This window comes from Pelobates fuscus, chromosome 13 (assembly GCF_036172605.1).
Source record: "Pelobates fuscus isolate aPelFus1 chromosome 13, aPelFus1.pri, whole genome shotgun sequence".
Lineage (NCBI taxonomy): Eukaryota > Metazoa > Chordata > Amphibia > Anura > Pelobatidae > Pelobates > Pelobates fuscus.
In genome coordinates this window covers 32,386,075-32,407,622 of record NC_086329.1, presented here as the reverse complement: position 1 = coordinate 32,407,622, position 21,548 = coordinate 32,386,075, and the positions used below count along the sequence as shown (strand labels likewise).

General features: G+C 39.1%; 1 protein-coding gene across 2 annotated transcripts in view; it reads left to right on the top strand.

Moving 5' to 3' along the window:
• Positions 1-21,161, top strand: part of HEATR5A (HEAT repeat containing 5A) — a 37,036-nt gene extending 15,875 nt beyond the window's left edge. Inside the window, exons 14-36 of one of the 2 annotated variants that reach the window (XM_063440352.1) lie at positions 1,237-1,400; positions 2,056-2,231; positions 2,382-2,487; positions 3,501-3,691; positions 3,811-3,970; positions 5,115-5,304; positions 5,820-5,989; positions 6,211-6,237; positions 8,597-8,735; positions 10,717-10,896; positions 11,485-11,724; positions 11,854-12,035; positions 12,622-12,690; positions 12,793-12,969; positions 13,076-13,259; positions 14,292-14,540; positions 14,666-14,793; positions 15,120-15,267; positions 15,826-16,098; positions 17,811-18,035; positions 18,122-18,270; positions 18,923-19,136; positions 20,520-21,161. In XM_063440352.1, the coding sequence (XP_063296422.1) occupies positions 1,237-1,400; positions 2,056-2,231; positions 2,382-2,487; positions 3,501-3,691; positions 3,811-3,970; positions 5,115-5,304; positions 5,820-5,989; positions 6,211-6,237; positions 8,597-8,735; positions 10,717-10,896; positions 11,485-11,724; positions 11,854-12,035; positions 12,622-12,690; positions 12,793-12,969; positions 13,076-13,259; positions 14,292-14,540; positions 14,666-14,793; positions 15,120-15,267; positions 15,826-16,098; positions 17,811-18,035; positions 18,122-18,270; positions 18,923-19,136; positions 20,520-20,827 (4,049 nt within the window). In that variant the 3' untranslated portion in view covers positions 20,828-21,161. The remainder of the gene's footprint in view (positions 1-1,236; positions 1,401-2,055; positions 2,232-2,381; positions 2,488-3,500; positions 3,692-3,810; positions 3,971-5,114; positions 5,305-5,819; positions 5,990-6,210; positions 6,238-8,596; positions 8,736-10,716; positions 10,897-11,484; positions 11,725-11,853; positions 12,036-12,621; positions 12,691-12,792; positions 12,970-13,075; positions 13,260-14,291; positions 14,541-14,665; positions 14,794-15,119; positions 15,268-15,825; positions 16,099-17,810; positions 18,036-18,121; positions 18,271-18,922; positions 19,137-20,519) is intronic. The other variant, XM_063440353.1, reaches the window with a different exon arrangement.
• The last annotated feature ends 387 nt before the right edge of the window (positions 21,162-21,548 follow it).

The window sequence follows — 21,548 nt, the reverse complement described above, 5'->3', positions numbered from 1 at the left end:
TATATGGAATAAATAAAAGCTAAATTTTACTACTTCAACCAAGTCCCAGAAGTGCGATTGTTTCTACATCCATATCTACCTTTGCCACAACCAGCACCGGGCACTACAAAAGTCTTCTTGGAGTGCAAGCTACTACGATGTATGTATGTGTGTATATATATATTAAGCAATAGCATTGATAGGGAATGTCGGTATATTGTAGCAGGGAAATCTTAAATTCTAAGCTTTGATAATATATACAAGAGAAAAAGAAATTATACATAGACTCTCATCAGAAACACAATATGAGTCACTGGATTACCTGGATATAACTGTAGTCATAAGTGTAATGATGTGAGGAATAAAAAAATTAAAGATAAGAGCAACAGTCTTGGTAAAAGTAAAATACTTGGTGGGCTGCAAAGTTTCCAGTTTGACAATTTTGGCTTCCAAGTGATCTGAAGTAGTCATAGTGCTTGAAGTCTGTTTGAGTAGCTTAATGAGAAGTCTCTGCAAGGGAGATACTCTGGGCAATTACTGCCTCTTGAGTTTAGCTCCACTGAGCTAACCAAACCAGGAAGTAATAGGACATATTGTCTGCTTGAAAAGCCAGGGGGCGTAACCAGGTTAATTTATTAAAGTGTCAATTTCTTTTGAAAAAAGAGGACACTCTTCTCACACACACACAACTTTTTAGCAAGCTAAAGTGCTTTAGGGCTCTGGAGTGTCCCTTTAAGGTGCAGCATGTATAGCCTCCACATGGTATGAAAGATGTATATTAAGGTGTCTGTTGCAGAGTAACTAGGTGCGGTAAACATAGGTACGCTCAGTTGGTTCACTCTTGATGGGTACATTCGTGACAAAATTACAGTTTTGTTTAGTGCAATACCCAATTATATCAACAAAACTTGCTAATTAAATGGTTAATATACCATACATGTACATTTACAGTGCTAAGGTGCCTCACTCCCAGTATCCACATAGATGGACGCAACATATAGGCAGCCTTTTGCCCAACATGACGTTCTCAGCATTTGTTGTAAGGTTGTCAAACACGTCATTTGGGCCATCTTGTCAGTCATCTTGCTGCTCCCAAAAATCTGGACAATATCATATTCTTGCAAACCTATCAAAAACCATGCCTTATCAACCGAAAATAAAACATTACCAATAAGCTTTATTAATACTTTTTTTTTTTTTATCAAGCATTTATCAAGATCTGTCACTAATTCTGACTGCTTTACACTTCCTCTGCAGGAAATTTTTGTATTGTCATGAAAGAACTGGTTGCTGATCTGACCTCCCCGGATTACAACCCTGGGGGAGCCGCCTTTCTCTTGCCATCACTTTGTCATCAAGATGACTTAAATCTTCTGGGACCCTTGTTGCAAGATACTGACCATCGTGGTATTGAAGAGCAGGTGAGGTGAAACTTGTATGTAGAATCCTCATGTGAGATATTAAAATAATCTTTTCTTAAACGAACACTGTGTTAGGAATACAAACTTGGTTCTTGCGCTATAGTGTACTCCTACTTATCGAAGTGTTCTCCCTCGCCATGTGAGGTTTTGTTACATGGCTTTCAGCCAGTCCAGTGCTGCTCTCCTCAGTGACGCATCACCACTTGGCCAAGATCGGCAATGTTGATGATCTCAGCTTTCCAGTAGGAAAGCATTGGGAGGCTAGTGTGTGGATTTTAAACTATAAGAAAGTTTAACTCTGTGGTATAGTAGATGACGCAGCTCTTGTAGCTGTCAGGAAAACAGCCACTAGAGGTTTGTTAAACCTGCAATGTTCTACATCGCAGGCTTCAAAAGACCAGGCACGGCACCAAGACCACTTCATTGAAATTAAGTTGCCATGGGGGCCTTTACTGTTCCCTTTAAAAACTTAAAAAAAAAAAAAAAAATCCTGTTGATTATTGCATGTGAGCTACTCTGCTCAAGGTCCGTTATTGAAAAATGGTGCCAGGTCGGCAAATAGGAGTGACTAGTATTGGTGGTGTCTTATATTTTATTTGCAAAAATCAAGTAAATGTAAATACAAACTACTTCAAATTGTTCCTGTTCTATACAGCTCCTCCTTAGTAGTGGCATTCCCGGTGGAGGTTTGGAATATGATATTCATGCCATATATCAGATGTCCCACGAAAGAGAATCTGCACCAACCCCACTCCCTTCAGCATTCACTGTCATCCAGTCCGCTGCTTCGCTGTTTGGCGTTCTGTTATCACACATGCCAGAGTCACAGAGGTAAGATCTCAAAATACGACCACATTTGGGTAGAATATTAAACCACAGGATTTGCTGTGCTTCAACAAAATAAATTCCGTTCAATATGAGGTTGGTTGGGAATAGAAATTGAAGTGGTTAATTTAATTTTTCCATCTGTCTTGGTTTCAGGCCTCAGATACTGGGGCAGTTGTTGGATGCCATTAAACAGACGAAAGGCTCTCGTCAGCAGAGCGTTCAGCTATCTGCCCTGTCTGCACTCAGCTGCTTCCTCAAGGTGGGTGTCATCATGTGGAATCTGTGTTGTGTGTTTTTAGTATTTAAGATCTTAGATTAGTGTAGGAAAGTTTTCTTCTCCAAGCATTGTACTCTGGTTGTGTGGGCCGTGTCACATATTGACTCTTCTTTCCCTTTATGTTCTAAGAACATTGAATTCTCGTTACATAGAATAGGATGGAGGTCAACCCGAGGCTTTCCCCTACATTGCTAGATATTATTATGTCCTTCTTTCTTCATAGGCAGCAGTGCTTCTGGTTCTAATTACAAAAGAACAATGTAATATTCTAAGGCTTCTTGTACAACAAACAATAAAGAAAAAGTAAATACATTTATTATGGACAATGTATTGTTTCATTTACGGCAGTCTTTCTATAATCTGATTAAAACAGGTTATTCATTCTCATCTCATCTGTATCCAAATACCATGCAGTCACACCTATATATGACCAAATCCAATGTTCTGTTATCTAAATTAAACTAGCCGCAATAAAACAGGGGCTTTTACAAACTCTGAGTAGTAGAGAGGGGGTTGAAATATTAGTGGCATGGAACCGTAGAACACCACCATAGCAGGCATTCCTCTTTAATCTGTAATTCCAGAGGGGAATATAAAAGTGAGGTACAGTCAATAGCTTCACAGTTCAGTAGTATCTGAAGAAGGGAGTGTAATTGTTTCCTTCCTTCCTGTGTGTGTCTAATGTAGAAATGTTTAAGCATGACCTAAAACATCCCATAATGTACAGGGGCATAGGACCAGATTTTGGTGACATTGAGTTGGTTTATACTGATGTAGCTTGTTTGAGTATTTTAAACCAGTCTATCATGTTAAGTCCTCATTTTCACTACTTAAAGTGATATGGAGAGACCAGAATAAATCCAATGCATTTTATTGGATAAATGAACTTAATCAGAAACTTTGTAGACTAAGGATTAATCCATGGTATGTTTTGTATGCCAAGCTACCCTGCATGGACCTTCATTGATTTCTTTTAGTGCATTTCTTTTCTGCAGCACTTATCATCCAATCGGAATAGTTTGGAATCGGAGGAAGCCCGGATACCATGTCTCTGTTTGATTATGGGAGCCTTGGAGAGCAACAGCCCATGGCTACGCTGTGCGGCGGTAGAAGCCATGGCCAGATTGGCACAAGTAGCAGCTGATGCTGGATATACTGCTGGGCTAGCACAAGCCAGCTTTGACAAGTAGGTGACCACCTTTCCCAACTTTCCAGTAGATTACGAGCCCCAGGATTTTCATAATCCTAAGAAGCTCAAAAGTATTTAATGCATCTCTATATAATGTCTATCCATTTTTTACTTAGGCTAAAGACTGCAAGAGATGTGGTGGCTAGGACAGGCCACTCTCTTGCACTGGGATCCTTACACAGATACTTAGGAGGACTCACATCTGCTCTGCACTTAGCCTCCTGTGTTAGTGTCTTGCATTCACTCTCCCAGGACACCACTTCTCCGGAGGTCCAGGTAAGCATTACAATTGATATGCCTTGAGTGTATAAAGCATCAAGTTATTATTTTTTCTTTTATACTGTAAGTTTAGAACATAACTTGAATAGATGGCAGCAGTGTTTGTCATTATTGTTTTTTTGTTTTTGTTATATTTACACATTCTTTAATATAATTTAAAACAATCATAGATTCTAAATAGACAAGAAGGAAAAAAGACAAACAAACTCAAGATGAATGGGGTGGGGGGGGAATAAATAAATGCAACGCAATCCATAACACACGGATTTGAAAATGAAAATCTGATTCATGAGAAAGGTAAGAGTATTGGTATGGAAGTACGCTCCTAGAACTTGAGCTTACATATTCAAGCCTTGACCCTTCCCTACCTGATTTAGAGCATATTAGTCATATTTGAGTATTTATCGCCACTTTAGAAAAGTACTTTTAGACAAATTTGCTAATTTGTTCTGATTTAGAGAGCACATCCATTTTTCGGATTTCAATCCGTTTTGGAAGTCGCAGGTCACAAATTTCAGAGCTTAAAATGCATCTCCCATCTTCTGGGGAATACCTAGAATTGTCCGTAGGACTCATGATGGAGGGTATCAATCAATACTGGCTTTTCCTGGTAACAGAAGGCTGGTGGGAATTCTACATGACTGTATCATGCTATCATGTAATGTTAAGGCCCAGGTGACCATAAAGAATAAATCCAACATCCAAAGGGTTAAAAGCAGGTGTTTTCGGTTGACCATGGGGAATTTGGGAACAGGGTATACCTATTCAATATTTACCCCTTGAAGTCGAATGACATGCCAGACATGTCATAATGTAATAGTTTGCCTAACCCCTGGTACTTAATGAGTTAAATGTTCACAATGAGGACACCTAGCTCAGTTGGCAGATATACTTTAAGTGGATTTTATATAATTTTCTACTTCTTATTTGATAAATCCACATGGGCGTATAAACTCATTTTAACTTTAATATTTTACGGCCAGCCATTATAGTTGGAATTGCATCCTGCAAAAAAAAAAAAACATTTATTTATTTCAGTAAGTTAATTTCTGATTACAAATTTGATTTGGTCATGCTCTAAAGAGTTGGAAGTATTGCATACGGTAGTTTTGTTAATTAACATGTGTTTTTGTTTTCACAGAACTGGGCTCTGTATTCCCTTTCCATCATTATTGATTCCTCTGGACCTCTGTACCATGTTCATGTAGAAGCCACCTTTAACCTACTCCTCACTGGGTTACTAACCACGTCCCTGTCACAATCCGAGGTTCATCGAAGCCTGGGTCGCTGTCTGAGTGCCCTCTTGAACACACTTGGTCCAGAACTCCAAGGTATTTTTTACTTTTTGTTGAATTGTTAATTTAATATTTTTTTACATTTTTTTCTTTTTTTTTTTGTAATCTGTTCATAGTAATTATAAACTTCACTGGGCTAATAATTGCAGTAGAAAACCTAAACCTTTGCCTCAATGCATCTGCTTATATCTCTAAATGAACAACTATGTGGCCATCTCACTAGGAGTTATAGGAAGACATGGTATCCATCACCACTCACCTGGTGTCCAGAAAAGGTTGTCACATGACTTGTATAGATACGCCCTGTCTGGGGTTTGTTTGTTTGACAGGAGATTGTATCACCCTTGGATTAGTAGCAATACATTTCCCATAATACCATTTCTCTTTTAATTATTGCTTTACATGCTTACAAGCATTGACCCTATCTATCAGTACCATCTGTGGAATTCTACATAGCTCTGATTGCTGCGTGACTCGGCAATGTTTGTCATTTTGAATCCCGAATGACCTGGTCATCGCAGTTACTTACATGCCCATTCTTTGTCCTGTAGGCAGCGGGGATGTAGTAGCCTCTCAAAGAAATGCCTGTCTGTTGGCTTGCTCTGTGATGCAGGAGAACCCCGACTGTTTGGTCCAAGCCCAGGGCATCTCCTGTCTGCAGCAGCTTCACATGTTTGCTCCAAAGCATGTCAACCTGTCCAGCTTGGTTCCCACCCTATGTGTAAGTATCATACTGAATATGTAAATATCTCCTAATTACATTGTATGCAAATAAAAATCTGAATCTTTGCCCTTGATTTGGTTGCCTTTGCTGTGTTCTGTAATAACACAGTTTACGTTTTGGTTTGCCGTTATCACCTTCTGTGTGGAAGACATTGCTCTTACAGGAATTGTCCCTGACTGGCTTTCCCTTATCTGTCTGTCCCTTTTTATCTCCTGCAGGAGGTCTTGGTGGATAATTCTATGGTGGTAGGTCAGCTCCTTCCCCTCTCTGTGTGATGGCTGTTCTTTGCATCCCTTTGCCTAACCTTTTTTCTTTTCATCTCCAGTAAATGCATTCTTCCAGCCTCCACAGCATTTTTTTTCAAATAGCCACAGGCCCCCCTTTTTACAGGCAATGCCGTGGATTCATTGTATTGCCTTTGTATCGGCTGTTCATTGCCTTATCATTAGGGGTGCACCAAAATAATAATTCTGGGCCAGAACCGAAACCGAAAATTCAGGATGCCCTTGACCGAAAACCGAAACCGAAACTGCCCTTTTGCCCAAATACTTTTAAAATACTTTTTTTTCCCTTTTTTTTCCTATGATTTAATTAATATAATTCTTTTTCATGAATTTAATAAATCAAATATGAAAAACTACAAGCAAATTTGGTGTCTTTATCAGACACTTTTAAATATTTCCAAACCGCTGACATTGTAAAGTCACTGAAAGAGGACTATGCCTCAGCTATAGGTTAAAAAAAAAAAGGAAAGTGACTTAAAATATATAAACAGATACATAGATATTATACACACAATGCCACCCAAAGCTGTTAGTTTAAAAAAAATACTAAATTGATGGGGTAAAAGAACTTTAAAATCTGATAAGTGCATTAGGTATTAGCCAGGTATTAGTGCATTATTGCCTTGGTATGTCATTTAAAAAAAAAAAATAGCTATTTCAGGAGCTAGTCAGATTGAAATAAAAATTCAATAAATATCAGCTGGCAATTCAAATATATATAAAACTCTGGTTGTTTCACCTGAGTTTTCTATATATTTCAATCTGACTAGCTCCTGGAATAGCTATTTTTTCTATAGATGACATACCAATAATCATAATATATTAATTTAATATCATAATATTTATTAATAATAAAGATTTAGAAATGTGGACTAGGGACTTGAAGAAAGCACTTTGGGCAGATTGGCACGTGCAGAATATAATTAATAAATGGATGTATTTCTTTATTCAATCAAAATGGTCTAGGTAGGAATCACCCTGGTGTCACCCGGCTACATATAATTAAATTATAATATAATATTTTATTAATTACATTTACATTTGAGTCTGAGTGCAAGGACTAGTCAGACTCATGGCACTATTTTCAGAAACGGCAAAATGTTGGATGGGCGCGAAAATTGTTAAAGCCATACACTTTATCTTCCTGGAGGCTATCTAAGACACAATTAGCCTCCTGTACAGCAGGGCAATCATCACTTAACAGCAAATAGCAATAGAAGAAAAAAAGAGAAAATACTAAAATAAATGTAAGAGTGGGTCACATTAATTAATATATAAACAGAATTCAGAAGTACAGAGAGGGGAAAAGGCCGATAGAGAAGATTGCGACAGCCATCTTGGAGAGAGGCTTTGAAAACGCTGGTGCTTGTCCCTATCTAGGAGAACCAGAAGTCTCCTAAAACAGCTGTGTAAGTGGATGGCTTCCCACAATACCCTAGGATTGGGGATTCTTAGTGAATCTCGGTAATTCATTTTATTAAATATAATTACTTACCGCAGGCGATGTGGGTAGTTTTACAGCAGGCTGCCCCACTTCTCTCACGGCACTTCCGGTTAGAAGGTTGCGCGGCGGCAGTGTGCGGTCTTCTCACAGCGGTACCAGGGCGGATGGTGAGCTACTGGGTGGGTGACAAATCCAACGCCCTATTTTCTGCAGATATGTGCCAATATCGGCCGAAATGGTCCATTTTCGGCCGATACTTTGGGCCGCCGGAATTTCGGTGCACCCCTACTTATCATATCTAGTTATCTTGTAATAATTGTACAGTGCCGGCTGCTGGTTTCCTCCAGGTACAAAGTGATCGTGACCTATTCAGCAATTAAAATCTAGCCCTGCTTCGGATCACTTTATTAATGCACTTTTTTGGCATTTTCAGTGGGACCGGTGTGTCCTTCATTTCTGCATGTAAAATCTAATCTTCTGGGTGCACGAGGGAGACTGTGCTGTGCTCTGCCCGCTGCTTGCATTTACTTTCAGCTGGCATTGCTTGATCATGATTGTGTGTCGACACACAACAGTCGTATTCTGTGTTCTGCTTTCTATCGCTCTCTTGACTGAAACATAAAACGAATGATCTTGTTTACAAAGAAGCCAGCCTACTGTATGATGCATCACTATTAATGAGTGAGCGAGCCTTCGAATATAACAAAGCCTGCCCAAGTTTGGATTTTTTTGTTGTTCTTGTAGCTAAATTGTATGTATTGTAGGCTTGCTGCTTGAGAGTGACAAAACACTAATGTGCCATTTTTGAAAAAAAAATTTTTATGAGAAACATTTGCCCCCCGTATGTCACATGACAATTTTGCTTATCTCCTGCAGGTTCACTTGTGCAGTCCCCACTTACACCTGCGCAGAGCGGTCTTGGCCTGTCTACGACAACTTGCCCAAAGGGAAGCGGCAGAGGTGTCAGAACACGCCATGACAATGGTCAAGGATGGGCAGGAGGACTTTAATATGGGTACGCCTGTTTTGCAAATACAGGAATGAGCTTGATTTAAAAAAAAAAAAATTAATTTTTTTTTTTTTTTAAGTTTTTGCTTGGTTCGAACATTACTTGCACAAGAATGGCATGGCCAGGGCTGCCATGAGAAATCCTGGTGCCCCAACAAACAATACATGCCACGCACACACAAATTGTTGTACTAGTACACTCTTCCAGAATACTCACAGATACAGTGTTCAAATTACATAGATACAGTGTCATACTCCTACTCCTACCCCTCCCCCTCCCACCACCCTTTTGAGCATACCTTCTTCAGTCCTACTCAATGTCAAACTGCAAGTGACCCTTTGCGTGGCAGTGCAATGTAGGAGCCAAAGGGCATCAATATAACAAAATACCATTTCCCTGCCCTGCATATGAGGCTTAGCTGCTATTGTTACAGTGCAGGCTAAGGACCCTAATACTGCTGGTGAATGTGGTCTAGTTATGGGTGATAGATCTTTTTCCCTAACTGCCCCATGTGGGGCCCTGAACTGGACCAGGCCCCTTATCAGAGTGCCTGTACTCTCCTGACGGAAGCCTTGGGCATGTCAATTAAGTGTTTTAGAGGTTTATTGTGTGTTTTGGTACCATTGTATCTGTATCCTTGTATAAATGTTTATTTAACAGCTTGGGGCCTCACTTATGTATTTGGGCTCTATGCAGTATGGAGCTCCTTGGAGCAGAATGTTGGCATCTGAAAGTGGCAACTTTAACCCCTTAAGGATGTGTGACATGTCATGATTCACTTTTATTCCAGAAGTTTGGTCCTTAAGGGGTTAAAGAGACTGTAAAGCCTGTGTTTTCTTCTTGAAAGCTATGGGCACACAGGAGATGTGTCTCACAATTAGCCATAAAGTTTTATTTTCTGTGCATTTACTAGCTTACCCCCTGCTTTATGGAGGCATCCATTTTTAATTCCTCTTTGGTCAGAAGCACAGCTTATCCAGCAAAAAAACCAAAACACACTGGTAATCATGAGCTAGTGTGCGTTCATGAATCCTGGAAACATGAAGATGCACAGGGCATTAAACATGTACTCTTGTGATGTTTTCATGTCTTTTGAATTGTGCATGACAGTAACAGATCAGAGGATTACAGATGGCTGCCCACAAAGAGGAAGGGTAAGCCGGGAAATGAACTAAAGTTATTCATTTTTAAAAATAAAAATTGTAAAATAACGCTTGCAAAGCATATGTTATTTTTTTTTTTTTTTTTTTTATATTCAGTAATAAAAAATTAAGTATTTTTTCTTTAAGGATTTAATGCTATCTGAAATCAAAAACCGTGAACTAAATTTAATTACATGTTGTGTTTATGTGACGGACAAGAATTACATCCCCGGTGACTGGCTTTGCCTAGTACCACGAAAGGAAGTCTAGAGTAATTTGTATCAGCTGCAGCTTTGACTAGCCTACTCTTCTCCAGACGTTTCTATAGTAACTGAAATCTATTCTTCAGGGATATAATTTCATAGAATGTGGGGGAACCGCTTCTTAATCCAAGGAGAGATCTGACTGCCATTCTGGGGTCAAGAAGGATTTTTTTTTTTTTTTTTTTTTTTTTTTTTATAGTGTTGTTACAGAATTGGAAAGCACTTTTCAAACTTGTTTTTTTTGCAAAAACAGATGTAAGAGAGGCTGAACTTGATCGACACATGTCTCTTTTTAGCCTGTGTAACTAATTCACCTTTACCCAGTTGCTTGATTCAATGTGGTTTTTACCATTCATTTTACATCCTTTGCATTGTTTTCCCATCATGTCTGTCCACACAGATGCCCTCTCGTGACTGTAAATGTCTCTTGGCAGGCATGAGAGGTATAAATGATTGCTCTGCACTTTAGCCTTTGCTTTTTTTCTCTTTCTCAAATGTCTTAATTTTTATAACATTTGGATTGGTTTTCTGTGTTATGGTTGAAATGTTCTGATTGGTACTTCCTTTCCTACCCCTGGACAGATGTGAATATGAGGGAGCTCGGTCTGGAAGGAGTCTTATTGAGCCTCTTGGATAAAGAAAGTGACAGTCAGCTATTGCGAGATGTGAAGGAGACACTGCTGCACATGCAGAACTGCACAGGTCTTGCTCGCCTCTCTTTCTGGATTCGGCTGCATAAGGATATCCTTTCTGCATCTGCAGGTAAGCTCATCCATTTAAACTATACATTCACATATGTATGCTGTTCACGTCACAATTTTGTCATGATGAATAGAGGCTTGTGTGATTTCACCCATCCACACTAGCAAATAATTGCAGTGGATTTATGTGATTGGTGGAATCAGACGAGCTATTATTCTAAAATTGTTTAAATGCCCAGTTTTACCGCTGTTGGGTAATTCCAAAGCCAGCCATTTGTTATGACTCAGAGGTGGATATCGTGGTATTGGTAGCTCTAGACAAGATTTCATATGTATTATATTGAGAGGATCTGAGAGTAACTTCGATGTAAGCTTGTGGCCACCTCCTTTTTCCAGTGGTATTCAGCACAAAATGGGATCTTTGGTTTGGGGTCTGTTTGTGCTAATAAAGATTAAAATTTATATTTGTCTGCCCCACTAGAACGATGCTGTATGAAAATTTGCATTTAAAACATTTCACATTAAATTGTGGATTCCTTTTATTTTGTTTTTCAGGCAAAGACAATGTAATGAATACTTCTTATGGTTTCTCTCCTTATTTAGATTTTTAATTTTTTTTTTCTTTTCTTTTTACTTTTCTTCTGCTCAGATTTTGCAGCGGTGACCTCCGTAGACACGACCCAAGAGGAAGAAGGTGATCGAGGATGGGCTGACTCTGTGTTAACCTCTCAGACAGAGGAGGTGCTGACCTCATCAGTCAGCCCTCGCTGGCGCACTCGGATTTTTTCTATGGAGTGCGTTTGTCTGCTGATTGCTCAATGTGAAGCAGTTGGAGGAACGCACTTCAACATGGCTCTGGCTCAAGAATTGAAAGATAAAGAACCTGACAGTGAGTGGAAGGTTGGGGAATAGACAAGACATACATGGCTTTTCTTTTGGTATATTGGTATATTTCACTGATTTATTTGTAAAAACATTCCCCCAGTGATGTGCATGAATCGTTTTGTTTTATCCTTAGGGGACTTCTTGGTGCTGCACTTGCAGGATCTGATCCGCATGTCCTTCATGGCTGCCACAGATCACAGCGAACAACTGCGACTAGTTGGACTTCAGGCTCTGCTCCTTATCATCCAACGTTTTTCTGCTGTGCCGGAGCCTGAATTCCCTGGACACCTAATCCTAGAACAGTACCAAGCCAATGTGAGATTTCACTACTCTCCTAGATCAAATATTCTCATTTGTATTGTATCACTCATTGTAATATAGAATGAATATCTTCCTATTATTATTTCCTTTTTAGTGTAGTAGTTGAGGTGGAGGGGAAGTTGTTACACATTATTTATAGAAATCTGTCCAAATAGCAAACATTGGCTGAGAGTACTGGGCTAAGCTACTTCCAGCACTATCCAGAGCCATCGTTGCCATTTAATTCAATGTAATATATACTGCAGTGAGTGCTGTAAGCAACTTAGCCCCCGGTGCTATAGCTTATCACTGCTACCCAGATGTGGACGGATTTATATTGGTGGTAATTTAGAAGAAAATATTCTGCTTATCATAGCTGTATCAGAGCCAAGGACATGGGGAAGAGTCCAGGTTATTGGCTCAGACATTTTAAAGGAATGAACTACTTGCCCCGTAACTACTACAAAAAGCTGTAGGGATTATGGTGTTTAGAGCGCACCTTCATTCTGTGTTTTGAAAGATTTACTTTAATCCGTTTGATCTTCCTGTTGTTAAATATCTATTTATTTATTTAATCGGACTTTCTCTATCCTATTTCCAGGTGGTAGCAGCTGTAAGACCAGCCTTTAATGCAGACACCCCACCTGATGTCACTGCCAAGGCTTGCCAGGTGACATTGCTGTCTTGTTTTTAAATCGAAATTTAATGATGTTCTATATTTGGAATGTGTGCAACATTATTTCTCATAAACAGTAAGATGATCTTAATACAGGTGTGCAGTGCCTGGCTGGCCTCCGGGGTGGTGAAGGATCCTGCAGACCTGCATAGGGTTCAGCAGCTGCTATTGTCCTCACTGAGCCGCATACAGGTGGTGAAAGAAACCCCGAGTGTCTACAGTGAAAGTACTTCTACAATGGAGGCTCTGGCAGTCCTGAAAGCCTGGGCAGAGGTAATGAGAAGGATAGGAGCATGCTGTGAATTTTAAGCCATCTATGACATGGTAGAATTAACTAGTGCCTTCTTGCAGAGATGGTTCATACTATGTTCTCTCACAGATCTACATCGCAGCCATGGAAAAGATAACGGCCCAGGGCGCCGTTGGTGAAGCCACTTCTGAAGTGTTAATGCCTCGGGTTCAGGCTGATATTTCCACTCTCAGTCGGTTGTGGCTGGCTATTTTGCAAGATCATGCTTTGCTCACATTGCCCACGGAGTGCTCCAAACAGCTGCCTGTCCAGGGTAAGTTTGATATGAGGGCTTCAGACTGTCCTTTCTACCTCTCCTCTTCACACTGTAAGATATACCCACCTGGTAATTTCAGACAAAGATAGACATCTCTTGTCCCTGTCTGTTGGTCAACAACTGCAATAAAGATTTAGTTGAATGACTGACCCTTTCGGCCTTGGTTTTCTTTGCAAAATTTAATCTACGTCCACTCCAGCAGTCATTCTCATGCAATGGAGCAAAGATCTTTGAATTGTTCATTCTAGTCCTACATATCCACACTTTGTTGCAGTGGTGGGTGCTTCACCTATCCATTGGAAACATACACTGAAAAAAAATTATAAATTATTTGATTGTTCACTTTTGTTTTCGCCCCCATTTTTCATGAGCTGAACTCAAAGATCTAAGACTTTTTCTATGTACACAAAATACCTATTTCTCTTAATTATTGTTCACAAATCTTAGGTTGATGGATTATCCTGGCAAAGGAGAAGAGCTCACTTACACAGATTTAGACAGATTTGTGAACCAATATTTAAGAGAAATAGGTCTTCTGTGTACTCAGAAAAAGTCTTAGATCTTTGAGTTCAGCTCATGAACTGGGTGCTGGTATCATCTTTTTATCTTTTTACAATGCATCTGCCCTGTGTTTTTCCTTCACTATTCCTTTGTCTTTTCTCCTTCTGTTTGACTGTTCTATGAGTTGGGGATTCTAGAACAAAGAGTGGAGTGGGAGAGGAACATAGATTATTTTTAGATAATTTTTTTTATTTTTTTGTGAATTTTGCCTTTTTCCATTAGGGATGACTTCAGTCCCATCTGTAATGACTTCTTAACCCCTTAAGGACAGATGACGGATATATTCCGTCATGATTCCCTTTTATTCCAGAAGTTGTGTCCTTAAGGGGTTAATGGACTTTTGGCACACACCGGAAATAATATTTTTTTTTTTTTTTTAGGTTATCTATTTGTGCTAATTCCCTATTCTTTATTTTGCTTGCTCTCTCGCTCTCTCTCTCTCTCTCCACACTACCATTTGCTGGACAGGTGGATCTTTCTATACAGCCGAGACCAGCAATGCAGCAAGACCTCATTACCTCTGTTCCTGGGCACCTATTCTTCATGCATCATCTCTCTGGTTAAGCAACTGTGGATTCCTCCTTTCAGACCAGGATGAAGGAAGTTGTCACCTGTCTCGTCCAGTCACCCCCACCTCTATAGGTCAGGAAGACTGCTCAAAAAATCAAGCCAAGTCCCCAGAGGATCTGAACTCTGAAAGGTTCCATCTTATTCTTGGTAAATTGTATTAAATATCCACGCACATGTCCTTCTGTATCACTGGACATTTCATTAGAGAATTAATTGAATACACAAACATTGACATCAGTATAATATATACTTTAATTGTTTCCTCTGTCCAGGAATTTGTGTTGAGTTTCTTTGCTGCCCACCTGTGGACGCTCCCATAGAGCGAATCACTGCCTGCCTGCGTGCCCTTAGAGCACTACTGATTGTGGCCTGGCCTCGGACTCGGATTGGGGCTGATCCGGTAAAACTCACTGCTATAAACGGTTTACACAGTTGTATATATGTTCACGATAATTTATTTTTAGTAGGTTTTGTTAAATATTCCACGGTAGACTTTAATTCCTCCCCCTAATTTGAATGCATTATATTGATAATGCATTTAAAAAAATTAAGATTCCCATACAAATATTAAATTTGGGATTGTCACTGTTCTCAGGTAGGCCTTTTTTTTTTTTTTTTTTTTTTTTTTTTTTTTTATATTTTGATCATCCAGATATCTCCTACACTTCAGAATGCAAACTAGATAAATCATTGACCACATTTTCTATTTTACACTATTCCTCCAAGAACCTGGCCATTGAATTGATCTCTGTACTGCACCGCTTGCTTGTAATGCGAGAGTCTCCAGAGGTGCAACACCTGGTGCTGGAGGTTGGGAGGCAGATCCTGAGTGCAGCACAGGAGCACGTGAAGGAGAGGAGGCGGAGTGCAGAAGGTTGGTTAATTGAACGGAGTCTGTTTAAGCTAATTGCAGCCAAAGTGAAAACTACACGTATTGTAACCTGCTCTGAAATTTGTAATTTGTGTTATTTTGAAAAATGAAACCATGATTTTTTTTACGTTCCAAGACCGTTCCAAAACTGTTTTTTGTTTTCTTGGGTGTTTTTTCCAAAGGGGGAGGGGGACACAAACATTCCTGCCAAGCGCACCTAAATACTTGTACAATGCTCTGGTTTTCCATTAATGCTATGACACTTAATGCATTGGCTTCATTGCCTTTTTGCATATAAATGATTACCCTTTCTCCACCAATAAAGAATACAGATTGTAATTTTAAAAACACAATGACTCCAAAATACATTTTTGCTTTAATTTTGAATGTGGACATTCTACTTTAATTAGAAATAATGTGGATTAATATTTTGATGATAAAGTTAGATTTTTGGTTATGTGGTCAGCTGAACTCTTGCATGCATGTACTTTGTTTTCTCTGTTTTTTCTAGTTTTTCTCCTTTTTGTTTTTCCTCCCTTCTCACTATTTTGCTCTTCCCAGTGGACGATGGCGCTGAGGAAAAGGAAACCTTGCCGGTTTTTGGAGAAGGTCATGATACTGGTGGTTTGGTTCCTGGACAGTCTTTGGTACTTGCTGCTTTGGAGTTGTGCCTTTGTATGCTTGTCCGACAGTTACCCCAACTGAGTCCGCGTCTCTCCGGGGGATCAAAAGGGAGTGTGGTCAAAGCACAGAGTCTGTCACATGATGCAAGTCTCCTAGTTTCGGATTCATTGGCGATCTTGGCAGAGCTACCTTCCCTCTGCTCCCCAGAAGGTTAGAGTCCAAAGATTTAGCGGTCTGTAGTGACATCGTAGCTCCGGGTTAGACATACTGAATTGTATCTTGACTTTTCCATTTTCCATACACTTAATATCTTTCTGTACTGGGCTCCATGTTCATTCTAAATTATGTTTTCTACTAAGCCCAACATTCTTAATTAATGAATTACATTGTATAGTTTACAAAGAAAGTCCTAAATTACTTTTGTAGGCTTCAGAACTGGAATTGTGGCTCTTCTTCTATAGACTCCACATTTTTTATTAAAGAGACACACTTGGCACCATAAACACTACAGTGTATTGTCATGCATTATGATGCATGCAGTCTTTGAGTGCAGTGCTTCAGTTTGTTTTTGTTTTTTTGTCAAATATGTTTTTGAATTGAATTAAAATAAATAAACAAAACTTGACTTCTCTAGGCACTTAAGACCTGCCCTCTCTGTTGCTGCTGAGATAATGAAGATTTTTACTTTCTTACTATCTATACGGGTCTGGGTGGTAATAGGAGCACAGTGCTACACATACTCACACCTGTAACTGCCATCTAATTTGGGGATGATAAATAGGACCTATTGCTAAACTATTCTCCATGTATCAAATTATGCGTCTTTGTTGTTGGGCTCTACAATGCAACATCCATTCTCTGCCACGCCCCACAACTTGAATTATTTTCCCTCTCCTGCCAAGGACTTTATCTTAAATTATGATTTACTCTGCTCCAAATTTTGTTCTTTTTAAGTTCCCTAAGCTAGTTGTTCTTCAGTGTTTGAGATTCTCCTACAGGCTTAAGCTATGGCTATGAAAGTGTATAGTTCCCCTATACAAGTGCAACTGCAGAAACATACGAGTTGTCCAGTCAACTAGGTTCATAGGACATCTATCCATCCCTTTTTAAAGAAAATGAGACCAGGAAGAGTGAATAGGAATAACCAAAATGTCTGTTATTTGTAACATATTATTATCCCATGCTGGAAGGTAATTTTGCCGAGCCTATGTGTAGATGTGTTGGACAGACACAATCAACTCTCAACTGCTAGAGGCAACCTTCGACACTCCAGATGTTATGGACCTCTCCCATAATCCTCTCTCAGCCGTAATAGGCACTCCAGATGTTGCGGACTACATCTCCCATAAAGCTCTCACAGCCATAATGCTGGCAAAGCATCTTGGGATATGTAGTCCACAACATCTGGATTGCCAGAAAATGTATACCCCTGTTCTAGAGCATCCTACATTCCTGTAAGATGTATTGTCTGGTGTTAAGCGGGTTCAAAGTAGAAAGCCTTGTACCCCCAGTATATTTAGTAAACTCCATTTGGTGCTGCATACAGTTATTCTTCACCTGCACTCTATAGCCTGACCCAATTCTCCTCGGTTACACAGTTCCTAGTGGAAATTCCACCTTGAGAGAAATTAGTTTGCCGATACTTTACCAAAATCTATTATACTACTTTGTTCAAGAAACCGTATCTAAAATCAGTGTATGATGTACTGTATACTGCATGTCACATCTTGCAAATCTACACCTGACCCCTTTGTGGTATGGTCATTTCATATGGAAACCCAACATAACTTATTATTAAGGAGAATATACCATGTGGCCACCTCAAAAATAAAATCATAAACTGCCAACTATTGGTTTTGTGGTTTTTTTTTATTTTTTCCCTTTTAATGATTTTACACTTGTATTTTTCTCCCTCTGCACAGGCAGTGTGTCTGTCCTCCCCACTCTGCTTTACCTTGTTGTGGGAGTATTGAAGATCACGGCCGAGAATCTTCCCGAAGGACGACTGCCACTGACTGTAACCTCTGCTTTGCAAGCTCTAAAAGTAATCGTGTCTTCACCCATGTCCAGAGTAGAGAAAACCAGAGCTTCGTGGAACAGCCTCCTGCGTAGCGCAGCCATCTCTTTGCTTCAGGCCTGGGATTCAGGTAACCATCCTGTTCTGGTAACCTTGTTCTGACACTTTACCTTAACATAACCTTAATCATTTCCTTCCGCTTGCTGTTTCCTCTAGGGCATGAGGTGGCCCTGGATTCTATCAGCCTGCTTACTGCTCTCACTGTATTCCTGCTGTCAGCAAATCCCGAGGTGCTCGCTGAGCCAGACCTTCAAAGTGCCTGTTTGCAAAGATTTAGCCGCAGTATCGACAGCAAAGATCCCAATGTAAGCACTCTCTTCTGAAGGCAGAACGTGCATGAAAAAAAAAATATATATATATATATATATATATATATATATATATATATATATATATATATATATATATATATATACACATATACATTTTTTATTTATAATTTTTTTTTCTTATTAAAGGGACACTATAATCATCAAAATAACTTTAGCTTAATGAATGGTTGTTGTGTATAGATCATGCCTCTGCATGAAAACAAAATTGTTTCGTTTTCAATTAGACGTAACGTACTTTAAAAGTTTTTATCTCCTGCTCTGTAAATTGAACTTTAATCCCAAACAGGAGACTCCTACATGGTCTAGCAAGCTATTAACAGAGCAAGAGATAAGAAATTCTAACTTAAACATAATTTGCAATAAAGGAAGTATAAACATTCGATCTCTGTTTACAGGATGTATTTAGAAAGGCTGTGTAAGTCACATGCTAAGAGGTGTGACTAAGGCTGCATAAACAAAGTGCTTTATCTCCTAAATGGCAGAGAATTGAGCAGTGAGACTGCAGCGGTATGAGCTTTACACAAAAACTGCTTCATTAAGCTAAAGTTGTTTTGGTGACTCTAGTGTCCGTTTAAATAATAGTGGACAGTGAACATTACATAATCTATATTCCTTCCTACTTTAGGAGCAGTTAAAGTGTTACCGGCTACTTCTGTCCATATTCCAGCATCCTGCATCAGATGCTGTTGCCCCATACGTGTGTAATCTGGCTCCACGTGTTGTGCGTCACCTGAGCCATGCAGAGAGCAGGAAACCACAAAGTCTGGCAGAGTTAATGGTCTTACAGGAAGGAGTGCACCTTATGCAGGCACTTATAGCAGCCAGCGAGGAACAGAATCGTAAGTAATAGCTGGCTAGACGATGCTTATCATCTGGAGGCATAACCAATATATTTTTTTTTTTTTTGAGAAGTAAATCTATATTTGCTGCAGAGACTAACAAAGTTATTTCATTTTTATACTGAGCTCAAAAAACTAAATATGAGCCTCTGCAGAAAAGATTTTATACTGCCCCAGTGTTCGTAGTGTTTCTTAGCCAGTGTTACTATACAAGGATTATTAAATAAACTATACACTAAGTATTTGTAAATAAAATATATATATATATTCAATTGCGTATTCACTGCTTTTACCGCTTACAAATACAGAATAAAAAAAACAAAAACAAATGTACATAGCAACACTTTACACATACCTAAAATGTTTTACAAATTCCCATAATCACCAGGATATGTCAGTGTACAGGGGTCCGGTAATAATTGCTAAAGAAATTAATCCACAACAAAGTATTTTTTTAAATTTATTTTCTCCAGCACTTGGTAGTTGCTAACAGAAAATACTTTTTGTTTATAATGATTTAGTTGCGTATATCTGAATCAGTTTGCAAAGTGTTGTGTTTTAAAGAAGACAGCATTCCATTCTAAGAACTGTGCAATGTGTGGTATGCTGCTGATATACACAGCAGAGTCTGTTACATTGTGTCCTAGGTAGGTTTCAACTCATTGCTTCTCCTGAAGGCCTGCCTTTTTTTATTTTTAGCTCATTTAAAAAAAAGTTTTCCGTGATGTATAAATATGTTAACATTGGTCATGAAAAAGATGACATAGTGATGAAAGTCTGAAATTGTATTTTTCATATAACTTGTATTTAGGGTTTGATGATGTTTATAAAACAAATCATGCATCGAAACTGTTGTAGAGCTGATACTAGCCTAGACACTGTCCAAATACTGCTGTATGGATGTAAGACTCAAAATTTCAAGACCTACTCTACTTGCTGTAAGTGAAGCACCATACCACTACAGCTTGTTTTCAATATGCACACAAGTAACTAAAACAGACTAAATAAGGTCTGCATCATTGTTTCTGGAAACACCACACTTCCTATAAGATAACAGAAAGTAGGCAGAAGCAGTTACATCTCTCTCATTTCTGAGTATATTACAGAACTAAAAATCACTCTCCCTGCATCAGTGTCTGCATTCATGGTTTGCGGTCTAAAATTACATTGCATAAAAAAAATAAAAAAATTTGAAGGCAACATTTGTTGTCCTGGATCCAATTTAGTAGTTTTTGGGAAAAGCACATGATTAGGAATAATCAAAGAAAAATATTTTAGTAAGTCAATGTCAGTGCTCCATTAATCTTTAAGATATTGGTGTATATGTCTCTACAGGTATGGCAAATCATGGCATCATGTTTCTAATCAGTCTCATTCTGTCAGGTCCTTCTATGATCTCGGTGCTTCTCCACCTCCTGGTTTCCTTTCTGTTGGACGAAAACACCCTCTGCTCTACACCACCCTACTCCAAGGCACTACATGATTTTAGCCTGCAAAGCCTGACCCAATTTGGCACTCTTCATCCAGACCAGTTTCGACTGTTTATGGGGACCTTCCCTGCTCTACGCTCTCGTGTAGAAGCTGCCCTACGAGGAAACCAAGAGAGTATCAAGCCGAAGATAACTGCCTCTAACCCGAAGAGTGGAGGACACGGCTCCCCAAGCATCCAGCTGAAGACCAACTTCTTGTGAGGGCCAATTCTTCCTGTGACTTTTCACTGGATGGACAAGGTCCTTTCTCTTCTCTGCAGCCTTAAAGTCAGTTTACAGTTTGTTTAAACTAAACTCTTCATTGTCACAGGGATTTGCAGCTCTAGAATGAGATGGAGATCACTCTTTCAATGAAGGTTTTAAATGATTGCCTTTTAGACTCCGTACTACTTCAATACTATTCTACGCAGCGGTAATGTCACAGATGCCTTATAGGGTTGACTTGATAACATTTTTCTGCAAACCTATTGCCACTCTGTCTTGCTAACTTTGTTGTAGTGAGAAGCTTTGCTGGGTGATCGCAGTGGATGTCAAAGGACTGCAGTCATTAACTTTTTGAGTGCCCAAACATTGGTAATCTCTGTCTTCACCTTTCACTCCTTTGAGCATTCAAAGAGTTAGAGTTGTGCATGTCCGCTGGAAGAATTATAAGCTGTGAGATTTCATTTGGCTAACAGGCACATACTTTATAAAGCAATACAAATTGTTCAAGAAAAATACTTGTGGGAAGTACAGTAGGAAGTTATTTGGTCTTGACATAGCCGACTAATAGGCTTCCTTCGAACTGATACCTTTGCTAAGTTACCAATTCCTAGTTTATCAGTTATTCATTAAAGGGTAAATAAAATTGGGAAAATCGGAGTATATTTAAAGTGATTTTCAAATTTTGCATCGAAAATAGCCAAATTGGAAAAAGTCCTCA